The 21,057-nt window shown below is 38.1% G+C and overlaps 2 protein-coding genes across 5 annotated transcripts in view; both read left to right on the top strand.

Moving 5' to 3' along the window:
• Nucleotides 1–4,822, top strand: part of rbm20 (RNA binding motif protein 20) — a 56,659-nt gene extending 51,837 nt beyond the window's left edge. For 2 of the 3 annotated variants that reach the window (XM_004539145.6, XM_076885089.1), the window contains exons 13-14: nucleotides 2,065–2,186; nucleotides 3,608–4,822. In XM_004539145.6, the coding sequence (XP_004539202.3) occupies nucleotides 2,065–2,186; nucleotides 3,608–3,676 (191 nt within the window). In that variant the 3' untranslated portion in view covers nucleotides 3,677–4,822. The remainder of the gene's footprint in view (nucleotides 1–2,064; nucleotides 2,187–3,607) is intronic. The other variant, XR_002721322.3, reaches the window with a different exon arrangement.
• A 3,202-nt stretch (nucleotides 4,823–8,024) lies between these two features.
• On the top strand, nucleotides 8,025–17,043 carry pdcd4b (programmed cell death 4b). 2 transcript variants are annotated; one of them, XM_004539146.3, is made up of 12 exons: nucleotides 8,025–8,157; nucleotides 8,614–8,719; nucleotides 8,992–9,309; nucleotides 11,138–11,232; nucleotides 11,379–11,492; nucleotides 11,664–11,885; nucleotides 13,012–13,109; nucleotides 14,737–14,851; nucleotides 15,624–15,731; nucleotides 15,915–16,040; nucleotides 16,116–16,255; nucleotides 16,350–17,043. In XM_004539146.3, exons 2-12 carry the CDS (start codon nucleotides 8,677–8,679, stop codon nucleotides 16,408–16,410), a joined length of 1,440 nt encoding a protein of 479 aa, XP_004539203.1. In that variant the 5' UTR covers nucleotides 8,025–8,157; nucleotides 8,614–8,676; the 3' UTR covers nucleotides 16,411–17,043. The 2 variants fall into 2 exon arrangements, with proteins under 2 accessions (XP_004539203.1, XP_004539204.1); XM_004539147.3 differs by having other exon boundaries at nucleotides 8,026–8,157; nucleotides 15,915–16,025.
• Nucleotides 17,044–21,057: the final 4,014 nt, after the last annotated feature.

Raw genomic sequence — 21,057 nt, 5'->3', positions numbered from 1 at the left:
AGCTGAAAAAATGCTGAACATGCTAAGGGTCCCTCAAATATACTTGTTAAATGAAAAAAATTGGCAAAAAAAAATATAACAGCCACACAATCACAAATATGGACACATATGGAAACACACATGCACAGAGAGAGACACACACAAGATCCAATTCAGTCAACCAGTCTAAATATATTGAATTTGAATCTTACAATGAGATCATCCCATAAAAAGGCTTCCTCTCTCTCTCTCTCTCTCTCTCTCTCTCACTCTCTCTCTCTCTCTCTCTCTCACACACACACACACACACACACACACAGAGAGAAGTAAGTTTCTAGCTCAGTCAAGCAGCCTTGGAGCTGCTGAATTTGAATCCACCAATCAGAGAGCCTGTGCACTTTTTCCCGCCAAAACAGGTGCACGCAGCACAGAGAGACACAGGATTTTTGCAGTCTATTTCTCATAATGACGACTCCCCTCAAACAAATGACCATAATTTCCTAACCGTAGGGGCTAGAACGGTCATTCTTACACCGTTTTGTTCAGAAGAGATGGGGGAATCTTCAAGTGTTGACAATTTATCATTAAAATATGAATTATTAAAGATAATTGACTTCTAATGCACCATAACTGAGTAGAGCAAAGCAAAAACTGCCTTGACTTGCCCTCAAACAACGCTTTCTAACTCTAAATCTATTTGGAGTATCAATATCATTCTTTCACCGTAAGAGACAGCAGGCTTTGGTGAACAATCATGGAAATTTTCAGGTCTCTGTGGAAATCCATTAAAAAGATATGACGAGAGAAAAAAGTGGTTCATTTCCAGAGTTTGAAATCTGAAGAAATCTGAGCGAAGGACGAATTTCCTACCCTCAAACAAGTCTAACTCATTTCAGAACGGTAATAGGTGAGAAAATAATTCTTGAATTGTGAGCGTCAGGAGTGTCTGAAGATATACTGGGACAAGCCTTATGTCTTAACTTTGCTTCGTTAAGGAGATATGACGATTCGAATATGCCTCTCATTACAGAAATCAAGCGGTGATTTTGAACAAGCTCTCCATTGACTTTCTATGGAGAGTTTTGCGACTTTGTGTTGGTCTGAGGAGATTTGCCAAAATTCTATAAATCCCACAACAATGATAGTGACATTTTCGGAAACCCAGCAAAAATACCTACGTTTTGATGTATAATTTGTGGAAGTTGAGTGAAGATTGAGCAAGTAGCAAGAAGTTGTTCGGACATGAAGAGAAGACTGCAAAACCTTCAGTGGCACACTGGAAGCCAAGTGCATAGCAACCATAACAACGCATGTATTTTGTGAAAAATCACAATTTTGCAACTGAAAACTTTAAGAGGCATAAAGGTAAAACGGTAAAAGATTTGAAAAAGCTGAATCATACCTGAATAGCCCAATAATTTGAGAACATTTTAAAGTTTGAATGGTTGTTCTACGTGAAAATATGAGGAAGTAGTTAAGTTTCAGAAACAAGCAAATTTTAGCAGAATTGCAGAAGTTTCCCATTCATTTCAATGGGACAAATTAAGCTTAATATTTTAAAAAGTATAATAGTGAAAAATACCAAAAGACATAGCAGGAATTAGCAGAAATAGCAGAATATTTTAAAATTTGAACGGTGAAAATCGGCTGAAAATTGTGGAAGTAGTTAAGTGCCAAAAAGTGTACGGAAGTCCCAAGAGGAACTCAATAGTGTGGATGCTTAAAGCATCCACACAATTAAAGTTAGTTCAAAGTTAATTTGGTATCAGGGCACCCGGGGGAGAGAGAAGAAAATGTGTAATCTGAGACCAGCAGCATGATGGTTTCAGTCAGCCGCAAAACCCACGAGCCAGTCCCAGTAGAGTAGTTAATTTACGTTTGATAACTGACCTTCTATAATCGTTTTTTTTTTATTATCTAGAAAAAATGTATGCAAATTTGTAGAATGACTCAAATTAGTGGGATGAGGCTTGACTGTGGTTCTGGATCAAAATCCTTCTAAAAAAGGTTTCATTATTAAATACCATGCGAGTCTCGTCTTTTGACAAGGATTAAATTGTAATTCTTGTTTTCGCTCTCTCATAGGAGTGGAGTTTGTTGTGCCAAGAACCGGCTTCTACTGTAAACTCTGCGGACTTTTCTACACCAGTGAGGAAACTGCAAAGACCACTCACTGCCGCAGCACCGTCCATTACAGGAACCTACAGGTACAAACTGCGAGACGGCACACACCTCCATTCTTTTATCCAGTCTTTGAGAAATTAATTATATGAACACATCAAGCCTTTATGGCGGGAGATAGTGTATCTGACATAAACCCGTGTGTGCTGGCATTCCCGCATGCCCATATAAAGTCGATCTGTGTGACGCACACTCCTTACTGAGGGATTCATTAGGCCACATCAACTGTGGCCTTAACGAAAGATTACACCAGCTGTTTTCAGCCTAGAGAGTAATCTCTTTGTTCCACAGTCAGCACGTGCATATTATATTAATTTGCCTTGCTTTTGTCACATGAGGATAAAACTTATTTTTCTTTTCTTTTTTTATTAAGTAGGATTCTGTTCTCCAAACAGGATTGCAATGATAAAAATGACTTATCTTTATATTTTAATTCAGCACTAACCCCACTGCAGAGGCTGTGTTACCTATCAATGCATGGAGCAAATGATTCATTCAGACTCCATTGCTCTCAGAAAGATGTTCTTCACAAAATTTCGTTTGGAAGACATAACAGATATTAAATGATCAGATAGCACAAAGACACTTTTGGCAATAAATAACTCTTTTGTCTCTTTTGTTTTCTTTTGTTATTGTTTATTGAGAGAAAATTTGCTAATTCGAGTTCCTGAAATGTGAGGATTTACTTTTCTAATGGGCGTTTGTGGCTTGACAAATCGTTGAACCCATTTTCTAAGTCTTTCTAAGTTTCTAAGTTCATTTCATAACAGCTCAAATTTAAATGACAAAAAAAAGTTTTTAACAAAATCAATGGATCGTAATCGTAAATTGAAATCGAACATAAATATACAGCTTGCTGTCACGTCCTAACGCGCACACATACGCACGAACATAGGCATCGCATGTAAACTTGCGACTGTATTAGGTTTCCCGTTATTGGCCAGTCAGCACCGACCCATCTTACATTTCCCTCGTCCTTTGCAGCACAGCTGAAGCGAGGTCGGGGAGCGTGTTTCCTTCACATTTGATGCATTACATTCCAAGGAGGAAAAAAACAGTTTTAAACAGTTGTGCTGTCTGTCAAAGCTCTGTGTGTTTAGCAGTTTGTTTTGTTTGATTTTGTTTTGATTCTTGTTTTACTCTTCTCATCTCGAGACAGTACAAAATAAATGATTTAAGCCATCGTGCTGACACTTCTCAGAATGAGGCTGGATTTTTATATCAGCATTTAGATTACTTTAATTTTACTGAGTATAATGTGTCTCTTCCTGGGATTATATCGATCAATTGTGAAGTGCTTTCCTGTGAAGGGTGTCTGAAGAAAAACCAAAGCATGGATGGGTTTTAGGGCGCTGAGGGATGTTCTGGAGCAAGACCGACTTATGAGACGGCTAGCACACAACTTGCAGGTATTAAGCAGGTATCTGCTTTGATTTCTTTTTAACAGAAATACCTTTCCCAGCTGGCAGAGGTCAGTCTATCGAGCATGCTGACCGAACCTCCAGCTGCACAGTGACGATACTTCGACCTCTCACCTACTCCAAAACGAACATCAGAGGAAGGATTTTCTAAACGATCCTAAAGCACGGATAATGCCATACATGGAACATGCGGACAAATACAAGAATGCTGATGTTTATGGGAGAGCAATGTTTGAATGGCGCAGGCAATAGAGGCTTTCAGGTTTGTACATACATGAAGTGAAATGTATAGTAAGGTTTTAAAATTTAACTTCAATTTTATCATTTTTCTTACAGTTTACTTTAATGGTTTGTGTGAAATGAAATTAAGTTATATTGTTGGAATAAAAGTGCATTTACATTTATCTTAAATTATCTAGAAAAAAGTCTTTTACAGTTTGTGTTTTGAATTTTGTCTCGTCATCACTGAAACAACTGGGACAGACTTAGGTCTGCTAAATTACTTGAATATGTTGGGTATTAAGTTTATGATTTTTTTTTGTTACAGAGCCTGAGAGCTATGTGTATTTAAGAAAACTGGACAATAACAACAAAAAAACCCAAAAAGCATTTGTGGCATTTGTTTTTTTCACTTGTGACATCATCAGTGAGGATGTTTTCTTCATCTGCTTGTGTTTTATCTTCTCGTACGTCTTTGTGACGTGAGCTCTCAGGGCCACTGTGTTTTTTTCCCCCCCTCGGTTTAAAAACTGAGGCAGATTCTCAGGTTTATTGTTCTTGTTAAACAAATTTCACTGTATAAATAATAAAATTAACATTTTTATTTATATCTAAGGCTGTTTTTGTTTTGTTTTTTCCCTTTCCCCCCCACATGCGATTGTGAACTTCAGTATCCGTCAGGGAAAACTATACGTCCTTTAGATTAATAATGTTTCAGTGATACAAAAGATCTTTATTTTCTCTTTTAGGTTGAATGTAATTCATAGGACAATCCCAGTCATATTTGCCAAGACATGTAATGCCTTAGATATGAAACTTCAACTGGACCATGTGTTTAACTTAAACATGAACTGTTTCATGTTACGACAATTTGTTACGGAGGGATTATCAAGCTCACACTCTGTTTTTGTATACTGTGAATACTGATCCTGTGACTTCAGCAATATAGTATTATTTTTCTTTGACAGACTTCTTGACTTTTTGATGGAAAACACTTGAATAAACCATGTGAATGTCTCAAATTAGCCATCTTCCTTTCTTGAACAAAAAACAGATTCGATCATTTTGCTTTAGCAGCTTTTTTGTGTGTAATAACCTTGAAAGGCAGCGCTGTGAAAGAGCTCCACCAAGTGTTGAGGCAAAAAAAACCCCCACTACATCCATGTAATTCTGCAATAAATCTACTGCTGTAAACAGAAATGTAAAACCCAGAGAAAGTTTTTAAATGCAGATGCGTGTTTTTTATTTCATCATTATTTGTTTACTGTGATAAATTTGAATCTGCTGGTTACTCACAATATGCAAAAATCCGGATCGCACTACAAAAACTGGAAATGCTGTCAATTGCAAAAATCCTTTTGAGTGACCTTATAATGAAAATGTTGTAATGATAATTTAAGTTTGTTCATACATGAGGTTTTCAGAATTTTAGTTATTCACTTAAAATACCAATTTTAAAAATGGAAGATTGGCCATGTACCCCACTTTTCAACTACATGTATTTTTTTTATAACGTTTAGTGAAATTATCATTACATTAAATTAAGTATAATATTGCCATGGTGGAAAAAAATCAGTTTTTAATATCAATTAAACATCAGTTGTCCCAATGTAACTGGTGTTAACATACAAAACGTTTTTGTTAAAGTAATGCATCATCCCTTTATATCAATAGGTCTGGAACTAGAAACTGGAAGTGAGATATACAGTACGTAATAAATTTATTAGACCACCTGACATGAAAAAAAAAACCAACAATAAAAAACATAACACATTTTTTGAAAGCTGTCACAGTCTTGTTTAAAACTAAAAATTATATTGGTATTTATTAGCCATATAAAATGAATTCATGTTTCTACACTCAAATCTGAGCCAGAACAAGTATAACATTCAATCACTTAAACCAATTTTTATGTTCAGAAATGAAAGTAAGGAATTATAAATGTGAATTATAAAGTCTGGTGGCCACATTTTGCAGACTCTCCAATACTGACTGTAACTTGGATAGCCTCCTCCTTTCTGAAGCCTCTGTCAGACAGTCAAGCTCCACACCCACAACGGTACTGGCATTCGGATTAGTGTACTGAATCTGTTATTTTTCCACCACACTCAGTGTAATGCCCTAGCACACAACAGCAAAGAGCATGGTACTGTCCAGCACAAACTCATAAAAGATCCTGAACAGCTGTAGGGGAGACCGGGGATAGTTGTAACATTTTTGACATTTCTGTCTGTAAATTGAAGCTCTTTTAAGGTAGTGGATTCAAAATGTAATGCAAAGTATTTACATGTCTCTGCTATTAAATAATGCAGCTATTTTCTCTGCAGCACAATTACCCATTGCATGGTATGGTCTCAAACACAAAGAGTGAAATGTTACAATTAACCCCATAGTCTGGGTTAGTTGTAACACATCCTGGGGTAAAATGTAACACAATGAAATAAGGGTACTAACAAAACATTAACATGTAATCTTTGTTTATTCAACACATGAATGCACTTACATCCATTTATGTAGCTATGTGTGTGTGTGTGTGACAGAATGCAGAAATCTAGCTTTTGAACATATTTCAACCCCCCAAAAAAGACAAATTATGGAATTTTCTGCAACTGAATATTTCATTAATTTTGGTTGGTCTTCCTTGAGTTTGGCCTCATTGGCTCAGTGGGCATTATAACTTACAACTCTTGCACCAATTTTGAACATAACAATGAAGCTGAAAAAATGTAGTTGTTCACCAGCATCGCAATTCCATTACTTTTTATCATGGCTTACCTTGGTGTGGTTTGCAAAGTGCTTCAGAAAGATGAGGGAATCTGTTTCTTGCACCCATCCTGACTTATTTCCACTACCAGTACTTCCTACTGGTCCATCTCTGACACAGTGGTCTGCATAATGTGGGAACACAAACAGTGGAGGAATTGTGTTGCCAATGGCATTAACCGCATATACAAATGCGACCAGTGAACCTCTCTCTGCTGATGTCGTTGCCCCAACTTGTTTAATATAAGTTAAAGTAATAGTGTGGCAAGTTGTAACATCTGCATTATTGTTACAACTAACCCAGACTGTTGCTGTTACAACTGACCCAGACTCCTATAGCCATGAACTAGCTAACATTACAGCCAACGGCTAAAACATTAGCACTAAAGACTTACACAGAATATATCCCCATAGACATACAAATAACATAATTTAAGTTTGATGAGTTTAACTGCAAAGCAGATAATGCTATCACAAATTGAAATAAAGTAGAAAAACTTACTTTTTGGCATACAAATTACTTTTTTTCATGTTAAATTGTCTGTGTTTGACAAAATGTGCTGATTTTTCACGTGTGATAGCAGAACTGAATTGGGCATGCACAGGATGAGTCACATCATTTGAAACTTAGCCCTGATTGGAGAAATTGGAAGTGTTACAACTGACCCACGTTACAACTATCCCCGGTCTCCCCTAAAAGGAGCTCAGTCATCTCTGAAAATAGAAACAGAGGCCTTCTGTGTTTTTGATGAAGTCCAGTTTATTGTCATGAACACCAAAGTATTTGTAATCATCTACTTTCTCCACACAGACCCAGTGGATGAAAATAAGGGTCACTGGTGTTCGTGGCTACCTCATCCACAACCACTTTTTAGTGTTTAGTGTTTGCCACATTAAGATGCAGATGGTTTTACTCACTCCTTGTGACCAAGTTGTCCACCACAGCCTTATGCTCTTTTTCATCACTCTCTCTGATACATAGAGAGGTTGATGAGGAAGAAGGGCCATTTAATGGTAGAGAATTTATGCATATTTTGCATTAGAAACTGTCAAAAAGCAAAAGTTTTAGCACTAGCATCTCAATATTCTTCCTCCATTATTGATTTTAGACGATTTTGGTGAAAATAAAAGACATTTATATAAATTTAGACATATACTTTAATCTTTATTTAAAAAAAATACAAATATAAATGTATAAAGTACCACACAAATAGTTTATATTTTAATAATGTCTTATCCTAGGCTATCGATAATGTAACGTCAATAAGACCATAGCTTTATTATTATTATTTTTGGAAACCTGCATGTTGCAGCTGCCAGTACATGCCATTTTTGCCAATAAATGACTTCTATGTATAGAAAGTGCAGCTCCGCGACATCGCCGACAGAGGGCAGCACTTAATAAAGCACACGGGCCTCACAGAAATTGCGAGAAGGAAATCCGTGTTGCATGCTGATTGGCTCTTTCTTTAAAAAACCTTTCCCCCAGCCAATGAGCAAAGGAAAAACATTGGCCTAAGTGCCAGCGTTACCTGTCAGTAAAACAAAAACAACAGTGTTCGTGTCACAGTTTGGAGCTTGGACACAGCAGACGGTCGGAGATTTTTCTGTTGTTTTTTTTGTTTTTTGTTTTTCCAATGCTGTGATTTATATGACAGCGTAGATAAAGATATTAGGATTTTATAGATGTATTTCAAGATGGAGAACGAGCTCGCGACTTTGCAATTTGACATTATGTTTAATTGACGTTCGGGCTTCGAGAAGAAGAGCTAGATAACCGTTAGCGACGCATAAAACGCCTACAAAAGTGCGGATATTGGACGGTGTGGGCGTTTTATTCGTTGATACGCGCACGGAGATAGATTTTTAAAGCAGTTACATCTCCTAGCAGTGAATATTTAAGCTAATGTAGCGTTAGGCATTGTTTATCAACAGTGCGACTTTGAATGAACAGGGGGAGGGGGGAGGCGTGGTGTTACTGAATCTTGTCTGGGCTTGTTATCGACGCACGTCCACACATAAGGTGACAGTTTCTTGTTCGTTATTGCAGGTATCGCTTGAAATTCTGTTTTTGCGCCGTTCTGTCGCAAAAGCTTCTTTTCTACTGTAAATCATGGCAGCTGACTGCGAGGCCTGGCTGAACGCAAACCCCGTGGGTAAGTGTGAGCATTTAGAGCCATTTAAGTATTGTGCTTCATCAGCTGGATAGGATGTGGGGCAGTGGGGTTTTTTTTTTCATGCGGAAGTGGGTGAAAGTATGTTATCTTGCACTGTGTACAGATTCGGTTACTTTTTTTTACTCCCCCTCAGCTGTAGTCTGTGTTTAAGTGCAGATAGAAATTAACTGCATGCATGCATATTGTCAATCAAATCAAATCAAATCAAACCAAACACGAACTCACCACAATTTTCTCTTGTAAACCAACAGAGATTGGAGACCTGAGTGACTCTTTTGTATCTGGGGAGGAAGACAATGGAGGTTTCATTATCGCTAATAAAAATATTAACAACGAGATCAATGGCAACTGGGTGGCCTCCTCTAGCAACAGCATCCATGAGGCACGTCTGAAGGCCAAGGCCAAGCGGAGGCTGAGGAAGAACTCCTCCAGGGACTCTGGCAGGGGGGACTCGCTCAGCGATAATGGAGATGTGGTTAGGGGAACTTCAGTGGCACCCACAAGTCCCAAGAGCAAGCTGTTAGACAGAAAGTCCCGGCTCGGGAAGGGCAGAGGCCTCCCAAAGAAAGGTAAGAGCATATTATTAAATGAAGAACGTAGCACAGTTGTAACCAAAGCACGGTCGTTATCAAAGGCATGTGAATGTTTATCAAAGAGCCATTTGTATTTCAGATTCCCGGACTTCAAAGGGAAGGTGCTACATCCACACATTCATGTAGTGCTGTCATCCATTCTTGTTGTTGTTGTCGTTGTTGTTTTTATTTTATGGAAGCCATAAACCAATTAACAAGTAAACAAATGGCTCCGACTCACTTGTATCCTTTTTTTCCCCTTGTCATCTGCTCAGCCAAGCCTTTCTGGAAATTTCCAGGCTTCTTTGCAGAATGGTGAATGCCCCCCTTCCCCAAAAATAGCATTGTAACATAATCGTTCGTTGTAACTAGTTTTGTTAATAGGAGGTCTAATTTATTTATTTTTTTTGTTGTGAGAAGGTTAAAATAAAAACAATCCTGGTACCATTTTGTGTATAATGTACCACTAACTGCTTTCGTTGTTGATATTAATGCACAGGATGTGACATGAATAGTCCATCTTTAAGATAACTATTGGATGCACAGGTGCTGTTTAAAGTTACAGTCACAAGGCTTATAGAGCATCTGATTTCCCGTGTTTTTGTTGTCTATCTATTTGGGTGTAAAGCAACATTAACGCTATAGATAATTATGCTATTGAAAATATAATTTTTTCAATCAGCTGGAAATGTTGCATAATGGCTTCTCTGACCTGCCAACGTTTTGCCTCTTGTATAGGTTGTATAGATAATTGTTGATCTATAAGTAGATGAGAGTTTAGCAAAGTGTCATTTTTTTCCAATCCTTCGGCCACCTCTCGCTGCAGATCTTCAGTGATGTCAGCATACAGTTCTCGGTTACAGTATGTGTCCCTGCAGACTGCAGTACAGTTCAGGCACTTGACTCTCCCCATGGGCATGTCTAGTTTCTCCCTGCGCAGAGCCTGCCCTCTTTTGTTTCTCTTTCTTTTTTTTCCTCGATTGCGTAACAGAACTGCCACACTATCAGAGCCTGGCAATTTGAGCTTGTAGCTTTCCTGCATGAAAATTTTATGCATTTAAGGTTTGGAAAAAGTGTAATGTTTAAATGCTAAAGCTTGGCGGTTTTCACAACCAAGGTGGACTCTGCTAAATATAGTGACATGTCGTATGCCACATACTGGGTGGGAGACTAATGGAGGTTTTAAGGGATGTCTCACAAGCTGCTTTGGCATTCAGCTTCTTAAACCGTCTGCAATCTGCCAGTGCTGACCTCAGAACTGGCAGATGTTTGCTGCTTGTGTCTACACAGAAAATGTAGCCTGGGAAGCATGTTGGCAGCAGCTTCAGTTCTCTGCATGTATCTGCATAGGAAGTATTTAGCGAGTAGACCCCCATATACCAACACAGTGATGCATGTAACATACAGGAACTTGACTGGAGTGAAGTGATTTTTGGATTGGTACAAATTATGCAGACAGATTGATTAAATTTAGACTAAATGCTAATGGAAAAACAAGAGTATTTTTCCCTTTTTTTATGACTAGAAGCCCATTTCTTAAAGGAAGTTTGTACTCTATGACCAAAGCAAGTCAGGATATTCAGGAAACATGCAGTAAATGAAGTATCAGTAGCTGTTTTAGTTCAAAGTAGAGCACCAAATGCATTTCACATTTTAAGCTTATGACTAAATTCAGTCCTGTTGTCAAACCTGTTTGTACACTTGATAATGAAACAATAAGATTTGCCACTACATGTGGGGCACTAAAGCTTTTAAAAGAGAAAAAGAAAGCACTTTGACAATGTCACGCATCACAATTCACATTGTCACTGCCCTTTGTCTCCAGGTGGGGCTGGAGGAAAAGGTGTATGGGGCAGATCTGGTGAAGTTTATGAACCAGAGGCAGTAGATGAAAGAGACCCCAACTATGATGAAGATCAGGTAATTGTTGTGCTGACATCACCTGGATGATTATTATTATTATTATTATTATTATTATTATTAACACAGGCTCTTCTACAAATGTAAAAAAAAAGGATACATGTTCCACAAACAAGTGTGACTGAAGTGCGATTCTGCTTTGTCAGGAAAACTGTGTGTATGAGACGGTGGTCCCCCCGTTGGATGAAAGGGACTTCGAGAAGACTGTTACCCCCATAGTGCAAGAGTATTTTGAACATGGAGACACAAATGAAGTAGCGGTGAGTGTTACCAAGTTAATGTAGATGCATACTGGCAGTTGAGGTGAGCTACTCTATTACAGAAGCTGAGATCAACACACAATAAAAAAAAAACAAAAAAAACAAAACAAAAAACTGATATTAACACAACCATGAATTCTAAGACAAGTTGGTGTCCTTTTCCTTTTCCAGGAGCTGCTTGCAGAGCTGAACCTGGGGCCTATGCGGAGCGTGGTGCCCTCACTGGCTGTAGCACTGGCCCTGGAGGCCAAAGCCAGCCACCGAGAGCTCACCTCCAGGCTGCTGGCTGACCTTTGTGGGCCTGTTTTATCCCACGGCGACATGGAAAAGTCATTTGACAAACTCCTCAGAGAGTTGCCTGATTTGGTACTAGACACACCTGGGGCTGCTCAGGTGAGTGTTTGGAGACAAATGTGTGTATACTTAGTCCCCAGATAGCAACTTATTCTGTTTGTGTGTTTTCTAGTTACTTGTTTCTTGAGGATATGAGTCCAAACTAGGTCTTTGCAGTTAAACAAAAGAACTTCAGTTATAATTCTGGCTTTCAGCGATAATTGGAGCAAGATAATCGAGATAAAACAAGTGGTAAAGGACATTTAACAAACTGACTTCCTGAAGAATAATTATTTCAAGTCAGTCCCTTTAAAGAAGATAACAGTTTTAACACTCGTCAGCTAGAAGTATGCTTTTTGTTTGAAGTGTTAACATAGCTTGTGGTTGAGCACAGGGGAACAACGCTGTGGGGTTTTTCTTTTCTTTTTTTTTTCTTGTGTGTTGGTGTGCGAGAGAGAGCCGGTGTGTTTTTTAGAGCTCTTTCCCTTTCGGCCTGCACAGACATGAGATCTGTGGCTATTGTCTAACTGTGCTCGCAAAAAGCAAGCTCAGCAAAGGACGCTAAAAGGGTTATTCTGCGTACTTCCCCCCGCACCCCTCCTCTCGCCATTTCATTGGGTCTCGCTGGTCATGTCTGTCCCACTCTCCAAATTCTCAGTGGGTTTAAAGGGACATTATGATAGCGCCCTGCCCCCACTTCCTTCCCTTCGCGCTTTCGCTCTCTCAGTTTCACACACAAGCCCGCACACGCCCCCTTACTCCTCATTTGCCTGTCGGTCTAGACACAGCAGTGGGTCAGCTGAGATGTAGCTGCCTCTTGTCTGTACAGGAACAATGAGCAACAGTGAGCCCAGGCTTTGTGGAGGCCAGAAGAGCAAAGGCAGCTCTTTCATTTTCCTCATACACGTGCTCACACTACTGTAAACAAAGAGACACGTGCAAGTGAAGCAACAGTCAGTCATCTGTCCAGTCAGTGTTTTTGTGGGGCCTCCAAACTGAAGCTTGTAAACTACGAATAATCTTATTGTTGCAGGCTGTGGAAAGCCGACTTTATTTATGCCGAAAATAAATGACCAGCCAATCATATCTCCTGATTTAGTGGGTTAGCAGCTCTAAGAAACAGGAACATGGTGCAAGAGTGTTTAAAATTATTTGCTTTTTTCCCATCTTTGTATCTCTCTTTTAGTTGGTGGGTCAATTCATTGCACGAGCTGTAAGTGACCAAATATTATCAAAGACCTACATCGAAGGCTACAAAGGAAAAGTTGACTGTGAATATGCAAGGTATGTCATTCTTGGACTCCACCACAATAGCTTAGCATGATGAAACAAGGAGTTTTATTCTTCTCCCTTTAAATAATCTCTTCTAATTTGCTAGCCTTAGCAAACAGAAGGTTTGTGGCAGTAGGTGGGGAGCTGTTGGCCTGGTATTACCACATTAGGAACATTTCTCTGCCGTCAGAAACAGAGCAATTAATCTGGCGAGTCTGAAGCTTTTGGCTCACAGGGATTACTTGTTCATACACTGACCTCATTATTTTAAACGTTGACCATGTTAAATATGAGCACCTAACTATAAATAATAATGAGCGTAATAATTTCTGTTGAAAGGATCAGGGTACATGTTAAGTTTGTATTTTAGCTATACCATATGTAATTCAATACGAAAAACTATACAAAATCTGTATTTCAGATTTTGGGTTAGATCAAAGTTTGCTAAATAAATAGGCAGTAAATATTTTACAAAAATTTTCTTTGGGTTTTACTCTGGAGCTCGAATAAAATGATAGCAAAAATGTTTTTTTTTTTTTTTTTTTCTGTCTCAGAAAATAAATTTGTATAAATCTCTTGAAACTCATAATATTTGCCAGCTGTAGCCTATGTGGGGTAATAGTTAGGATGGACGGTTGAAAATTTAGTTTTTTATTATTGTTTTTTTAAATGGCACAAAGATGTCCAAATCATTAACTTTGTTTTTAAAAAGTTCATGGAGTCAAAAAGGAATAAGTTTGTTTTGTGTTTTTTCACAGAAATTAAAAATGTCTTCATATATAGCCAGATCTTTTAGCAATAAACTGATTTCAAACCCACAATAGGTTGCTTTTATTATATTGCTTTAATGGTTAGTTACATGTTTGTCTGCACCATTTGCATTTTGAGAGATCAGGGTAATTATAGCTGTTGGAATAATGCAATAAGTCAATGTGATTCATGAGAAAAGAGGATTTAGTTTAGCCTTGTGATCAGCTGTTCTTGTTGTCCTCTAATTGGAGAGCAGCAGGTTAACACGAACAGTATTGTTTAAAACGTTTTTGCCAGTGATGTGAGGATGCTTTCAAAAATATTGCCATTTATATTGTTTATCTAGAAACTGAATAGAAGTGTGCATTTATAAAAAAGGACAACAAAACAATATCTAATAAAAATAAAATGTTGGGATCATGATTTGCTTTTGAAACTGCACCAGTTCTCACAGTGTACAAGGTGTTTGGGGCAGGTTGGTTGAATGAAGACTGCCTCAGTGCCCATGTTTTTATGTAATCCCAGACTGACTCTTGTTTTTTGTGATCAGGGCTCTGTTAGGACCAGACCATCTGTTGCAGGACTCTTCTTCTTTTTTTTTTTTTTTTTCCTTCTTCTTGTTAAGAGTTTGTACTACATGTTGCCTGTCTAATTTGTATCTAAGAATGCAAATGTCCAATTTTCCTTGCTAGCTTGCTATTTGGAGAAATGTAGATTGAGGGTAGAGGATTTAAAGTTCCCAGTGAGGAAGTGTGCATCATGTGTGTTGCCTCCAGCACGCTCTACTCAGGCACCACCTCTTTTAAACATTACAAGCAACTCTCCAAAACAAGGAGAGAGAGTTTAGGTTAAAGTTTTATAAACCTTGTGTGTATCGCTTTCTTCTCAGGGCGGCTCTGGACCGAGCAGCTGTGCTACTGAAGATGAGTATGGGTGGGCTTCGCATAGATAGCCAATGGGGGACAGGTGGAGGCCAGCAACCAGTCATACAGCTCATCAAAGAGGTAGGTTATATGAAGCAGAATCAAGTACACTCTGAAATGAAAGCAGTTTTTCTGAATTGTAATTGGTTCTTATTATAAAGCTCGAATAAAATTGAAGCAGCACTGTACAGTCTTCATCATGTATTTGGGGGGGTTGTAGAACTTCTTCCTAAAATGCAAACCGTGCCATGTTGATGAACCGGTCCTGCCTGGTCTCGTTGTTGTTTTCAAAATAGCAGTCATATGTGGGAGAAACGTTAAGAGGTCTGAAAGCGAGGAATTGGTGAAGTAAAAGTATCCCAAAAAAACTTTTCACAACTTTTGAGCAGTTGTGTGTAAAATCGTGGCTCAAGAGTTGGGAGTTCGCCTTGTAATCGGAAGGTTGCCGGTTCGAGCCCCGGCTCAGACAGTCTCGGTCGTTGTGTCCTTGGGGCAAGACACTTCACCTGTTGCCTACTGGTGGTCGTCAGAGGGCCCGGTGGCGCCAGTGTCCGGCAGCCTCGCCTCTGTCAGTGCGCCCCAGGGTGGCTGTGGCTACAATGTAGCTTGCCATCACCAGTGTGTGAATGGGTGGATGACTGGATATGTAAAGCGCTTTGGGGTCCTTAGGGACTAGTAAAGCGCTATACAAATACAGGCCATTTACCATAAAATATGTCTGTTTTCATCACTTTCAAGTGAAATTGGAAAGCAGATGGCAGCAGACTTGCGTTTTGTTTTTCTTTGTGTAGCTCTTTGTTACTGTATGGATATTGCCATAACAAAAATTCTCATTTGTATTCTGTCATGCCAGATGAACCTTCTTCTGAAGGAGTACATCCTATCTGGTGACAGCAAGGAGGCTGAGCGATGCCTCAGAGATCTTGAGGTTCCCCATTTCCATCACGAGTTTGCCTATGAGGTAAATTCATGGCTACATTTGATGTAGCAGCAGACACATTAAATGCAGTCTAAATGTAAAATGTTATAAAACTACTGAAACATTTTATCTGTTTTGAGGGGATTTCTTTAGCTTTACACCCTTAATGTTGCATTGTGTGGTCTTCAGTTAAATTAAACACAGGATTGTGAATGTTTCTCGCAGGCGATAGTGATGGTGTTGGAGTCTAATGGAGAGAAAACTTTCAAAATGGTTCTGCAGCTACTCAAGTCACTCTCTGTGTCCTCCGTGATTACTGTGGACCAAATGAGAAGGGTATGGTGCCACCTGGTGTGTGAATTATGCACTGCTTTTTTTTTTTTTTTTTTCTTGTAGCCCTGTAAAATGGTTGTCTTTTTCTTGTAGGGCTACCAAAGAGTTTACATGGACATCGCTGAGATCAACATTGATGTCCCTCGTGCATACTTTATCTTGGAGCAGTTTGTTGACAAGAGCTTCAGCATGGGAATCATTGATGTAAAGTTGAGGGATCTCTGTCCCTGTCGGTAAGCACGCTGGTTTTCACACACATCTGACACTCGTCTCCAGAGATGTGCTTCTGTTTTTGTTAATCATGTTGTTGCTCTCATCTTCTCTCAGGGGCCGTAAGAGGTATGTCAGCGAGGGAGACGGTGGTGTTGTCAAACTTGAAAGCTACTGAGAAGACTTTGTGTGCCATATTACCCCAAAAAACATAAAGCTACTTTTTTACTTGCATATTTTTCAAAGTACCTGAAAAATGGTTTTTCTCCTTTCTAATGGTCAAAAGAAGGTACATTTCCAAAATTGAGGTAAGGGTAATTTAAACAAAAATGCACTTGTGATTGAAACTAAAGTAGATCACTCTCTCCAAGGTGTTTCAATATAAACATTTACATAAGCTAGCTCTTAAAGTGCCACACCTCTCCGTGTCAGTCATTCCACATTGTTTTGTACAGTATTTTCTTGTTTTCACTGCCACTCCTTTTGTGTTTTCTAGAAAGCAGTGTTTGTATTGACATGACTGGTTTGTGTCAAGAGCTTTATAAAAATGTATTAAAAATAAAATAAAATAAAAGGGAGTTTGTTGGTTCAATGCAATACTGGCTTCCAAACTAGCTACTGTTTCTATGCTGTGCTAGGTTTTCAGTCTTTAATCACACATCCGTGGCACGAGTTCTGTGCAAAAACGAATACCAATCAGGTAACTTCACAAAGTGGTGTGTTAAGAGTGTTTATTTTTATATTTGGGGAATAAGGAGTGTGAGAGACACCCTGACGTTCCTTGATTGTTGATTAAATCACTATGAAATCATTTCATCTGTTTTTGTCTGTTTAACACACAGTACTAACTGCATACTGCAACTTAAATAAGCAGTTATCTGAAATATAAAATAATAATAATAATAATAATGATAATATAACACTTTAAAGTAGTACCTAAGTAGCTCACTACCCCTACTGGCAAGTAACAGATATAATCTTTGCTAATTCCATGCTATAGATCATTCAACAATAACCACAGAACAGCAAGACTTTCAAAAGGGACAAAGAGGGATTAAACACTTTTTTTTTTTAACTCTGTAACGCCAGATTCCCTCCAAGTCCATACAAATACATTCCAGTGCTTGGAATCAGTGTGTTTGCTTGATCCATCTGAAGGACTTTTGCCAGTTTAGGCATTTGTTTTTTTCCAATCCTTCACTGGGTATCTACTGTAGTTGCTCCTTCATTGCCAGTTCCTGTTGTTTAACAGCCTCTTGAGCCTCCATTTGCATTTTCTCCAGTTTCTCAAGGGTGACTGATTTGAGTGGGAGCAGCTTTGGCTTACACAAAACCATAGTAGGGACATCTTCCATGGAGAGCTGTCCTGTGAGGTGCATTCAAACAATCCACAAATGATTAAATTTTAATTTAAGCATAAATGAAAATATTATGTAAAAACCTAGCATGTCTGCTATTTCTCATAAAAGTCTGCAGCACATTAGCTGTGAGAAATGTTCTCTTTACACTTTAACCTTTATAGTACTGCAAACAGAGCTACTGTTCTATTTAAAGGAGTTTCAAATATACGATGCTACATCTATAAACTTATATCTTTTCAACCACTCCGGAAGAATTCAACAATATTTTTGATATCTGGTCAACTAGTTACCAATCTGGCATCTTACACATCTGATTGTGAGCCACTGAACAGCTTGTTCTTACTAACAACCCGTACACCTTTAACTAAAGAAAAGCAATATTGTCCCAAATGTTGACCCGAATTATATTTTTAAGCCAGAAAAGACTTTCAGGAGAGACCACAGAGCATATCTTGATTAAATCTCCAAGCTATTGTGAAATTTCAGTTCACTTCACGTGTTGTCTTGAGAGACACAAACAACCTTTTGTAACTACTGCTGTCCACATAGCTTTGGTACAAACCTTGTTTAGGCAGAACTTCTCTGAATATTGATTTGATCTCTGGCATGGTGTCCTCTGAGTGCTCGCTGAAAGGTAAGCATATTTGGACATTTCACGACTTTTTGACACATATTCATAAATTCCGAATAGTTTTTGCATCATTAAATGCTCTCCGCTCGAGAGGGAATGCAAAATTCAAGGAGCCTGTTAAGTTTTATAGTGGGTATTACATAGTTTATAATAAACTGGTCAGAAGGTTAGCCACAGGTCAGTACACAGTGCTAGCTAGCTAGCTACACTAACGATAGCTTTGCTTTTAGCGAACGCTCTCTAATCCAAAGACACAATGTCTCACCACCACGTGACAACAGTATAAACAAATCAATACTATTCACCCACTCGGGCATGTGTAAAATGGAAATCTTTTTCTCACCTTCAGCACCAGGTAAAGATTACAGTTGTCAAGCCAACGCGTCCGCAAGAATCACGTGATTTTCTTCTGTTGTCTATTTAATTTGAACAGTGTTTTACTGGCACCTATAGGCAGCTAGCAGAATAGCAAAACTCAATAACTTGAATAATGTTTGACGCTATGAAGCAGGCTTTACAGGGTCATTGAGCGTCTTTTTGTACTTTTATTTTTGGACAGAACATGTGTATGGATGAGAGAGACACATGTGTGACAGTGTAGCTGTAAGGAGCAGAGGTAGATGAGTTTAAGCATATTGGAGACAAAGTTATAGAGACAAGACTGCTGCCAGGCAGGAGTAAAGAAAAGAAGACCAGAAGATTTGTTGATGTAGTGAAGGAGGACATAGTTGGTGTGACAGAAGAGGATGCTAGGCGTAGGATGTGATGGAGGCAGATGATCCACTATGGTGAACCATAAAGGGACCAGCCAGAGAAGGAAAATAATTATGTGCACTTATTGCACTGATATAGGTTGGTAATGTTTCTGTATATGCAGAGAGATGGCTTCTGGTTGGCTTGAAAATAGCTAAGGGGTGTGTCGAGTACTCACATTTTTAAACAAAAAATATTAGATCTGTCAGGGGAAATTACTGCAGATGAAAAGCATTATTTCACCTTCAGAGTTTTGTATATATTTCAAGTATTTTATATATGTTTCAGTGGGATATAAAAAATGAGTACCTTAAAATACAATTTTGAATGAATACTTGACAGCGTTATTAGTTTGTAGTATAACCACTCTCAAGTACGGATGTCATGGTTGCAACAAATATATAGATGATTTTGTCTGTGCATAATCTCTTTCTTCTTATTTTTTATTGCCACAATAAACATGAAGTGAAAATATGTTCTAGAATGATCTACTCTCACTTAGGATCTATATGAAACTAAAAATATTTTTAGAGCTAGACAAGTTGTTTGATATATACAACACAAAAACTCAACACAACGATGGGTTTTGGATCTTTTATAAACTGCTCAAAAAAATAAAGGGAACACTTAAACAACACAATGTAAATTAGGGCCCGACATCCACAGGTGTTAGCACATTCAACTTTGTAAAAAAAAAAAAGTATTTAATAAGAATATTTCATTCATTCTGATCTGGGATGTCTTATTTTTGTGTTCCCTTTATTTTTTTATTTTATTTTTTGGAGCAGTGTATTTCCACTGTCATCTGTAAATTGTATTCACTGTAAATTAAATGTGTAAAGATAACAAACTGTATATAAAACATGGACATGACCACTGGTTTTTGTACTCCCCATTATGAAAGCTAACATAAGCATTTTGTCTGCTGCCATGTTATTGTTTTTGAAGCCAGAAGTTATCATATAGAATGAAAGGGTGGCATTATCAGTCCCATCCATAACTGTGTGGCCTCTGCCCCCTCGCATCACTAGTAAGTTATTGCAGTAACAATCACACTCATGTTAATTATTTGGTTAACAGTAGCTCCGTAGTGGATCTACAGCAATTGCACTAGAAATGGTTTTGTGGGGCATGGGCTTATGCAATTCGGAATGTTTGGATTAACCCCCATATGTCTAAATTAGACTAAAAAAGAGGCAATTTTTTAGCTTGTGCAACAAGGTTTAAAAGCATGAGCTCAGTCAAAAATTGCAAAACAAACTGCAGCCTTTATATATTCTGGATTCACAAGTATCCTAGTGTTTGGTGAGTTCATTAACCCATTTCTGCAGAGAAAGTCTCTCATATATTGTGCACTAAGCCATAACTACAGATATTTTTGCACCTTTATAGCTCTGACTATATTTCTCTGTGATTGTACCATGCTTGTATTGTTTATTATGCAGATGGGTTCATGATGTGGTTTAAATTAGATTGCTGATGCTTGAATCTGTCTTGTATTTGTAAAGGTGGCCCAGTGTATAGGTTATAATTATAGAATTGCCTGTTGTAGTACTGTTTTAAATGTACATTGAACAATTTTATTTATTCATTGGATTTTATTTTGCATCTATTTTGCAAGTCTACACATTTTGCTGTGTGTATTTTAACATGGGAGCGAATAACTTTTGGACACAGCCCCAAGTGGTTGCAGGTTTTTGGTTTTTTTTACACTTATGAGGGGGCGTTTTCAGGAGGGGGCGTTTTCAGGAGCTGAAAACTCAGAAAACTTTCATAAGTGTAAAAAAAGAAGAAGAGACATGACATAAATTAGAAAACAAATCCGCTTGCTTTTTTAAGGACATTCATCTCTTTTTAGTTGTAGAATGTATTTGCACAGTTTTACAGTTAATAAAAGTCAGAGATTTGTATGAGTTCGTTTTCTTTTTTAATTTTCTTTTCAATACATTGTTTTAATGCTCCGGTTTGTAATCAATCATTATTATTGTCTCAGATTGATTTTCACAGATAAATGTTTGTAAAATAATGGACGTTTGATTGCATTTCAAAGTCTCGTGATAACATTGGTTAGGCGTGTGAA

Source organism: Maylandia zebra, linkage group LG6, assembly GCF_041146795.1.
Source record: "Maylandia zebra isolate NMK-2024a linkage group LG6, Mzebra_GT3a, whole genome shotgun sequence".
Classification (NCBI taxonomy): domain Eukaryota; kingdom Metazoa; phylum Chordata; class Actinopteri; order Cichliformes; family Cichlidae; genus Maylandia; species Maylandia zebra.
The sequence above is the reverse complement of the archived record's forward strand: the minus strand, read 5'-3'. Positions and strand labels throughout refer to the sequence as shown.

Coding starts and splice junctions, on each gene's coding strand:
- pdcd4b (XM_004539146.3), top strand. CDS start 8,677: ATGGCAGCTGACTGCGAGGCCTGGCTGAACGCAAACCCCGTGG. Junction 9,310..11,137: donor CAGAGGCCTCCCAAAGAAAG/GTAAGAGCATAT, acceptor CTTTGTCTCCAG/GTGGGGCTGGAGGAAAAGGT. Junction 16,256..16,349: donor AGGGATCTCTGTCCCTGTCG/GTAAGCACGCTG, acceptor ATCTTCTCTCAG/GGGCCGTAAGAGGTATGTCA.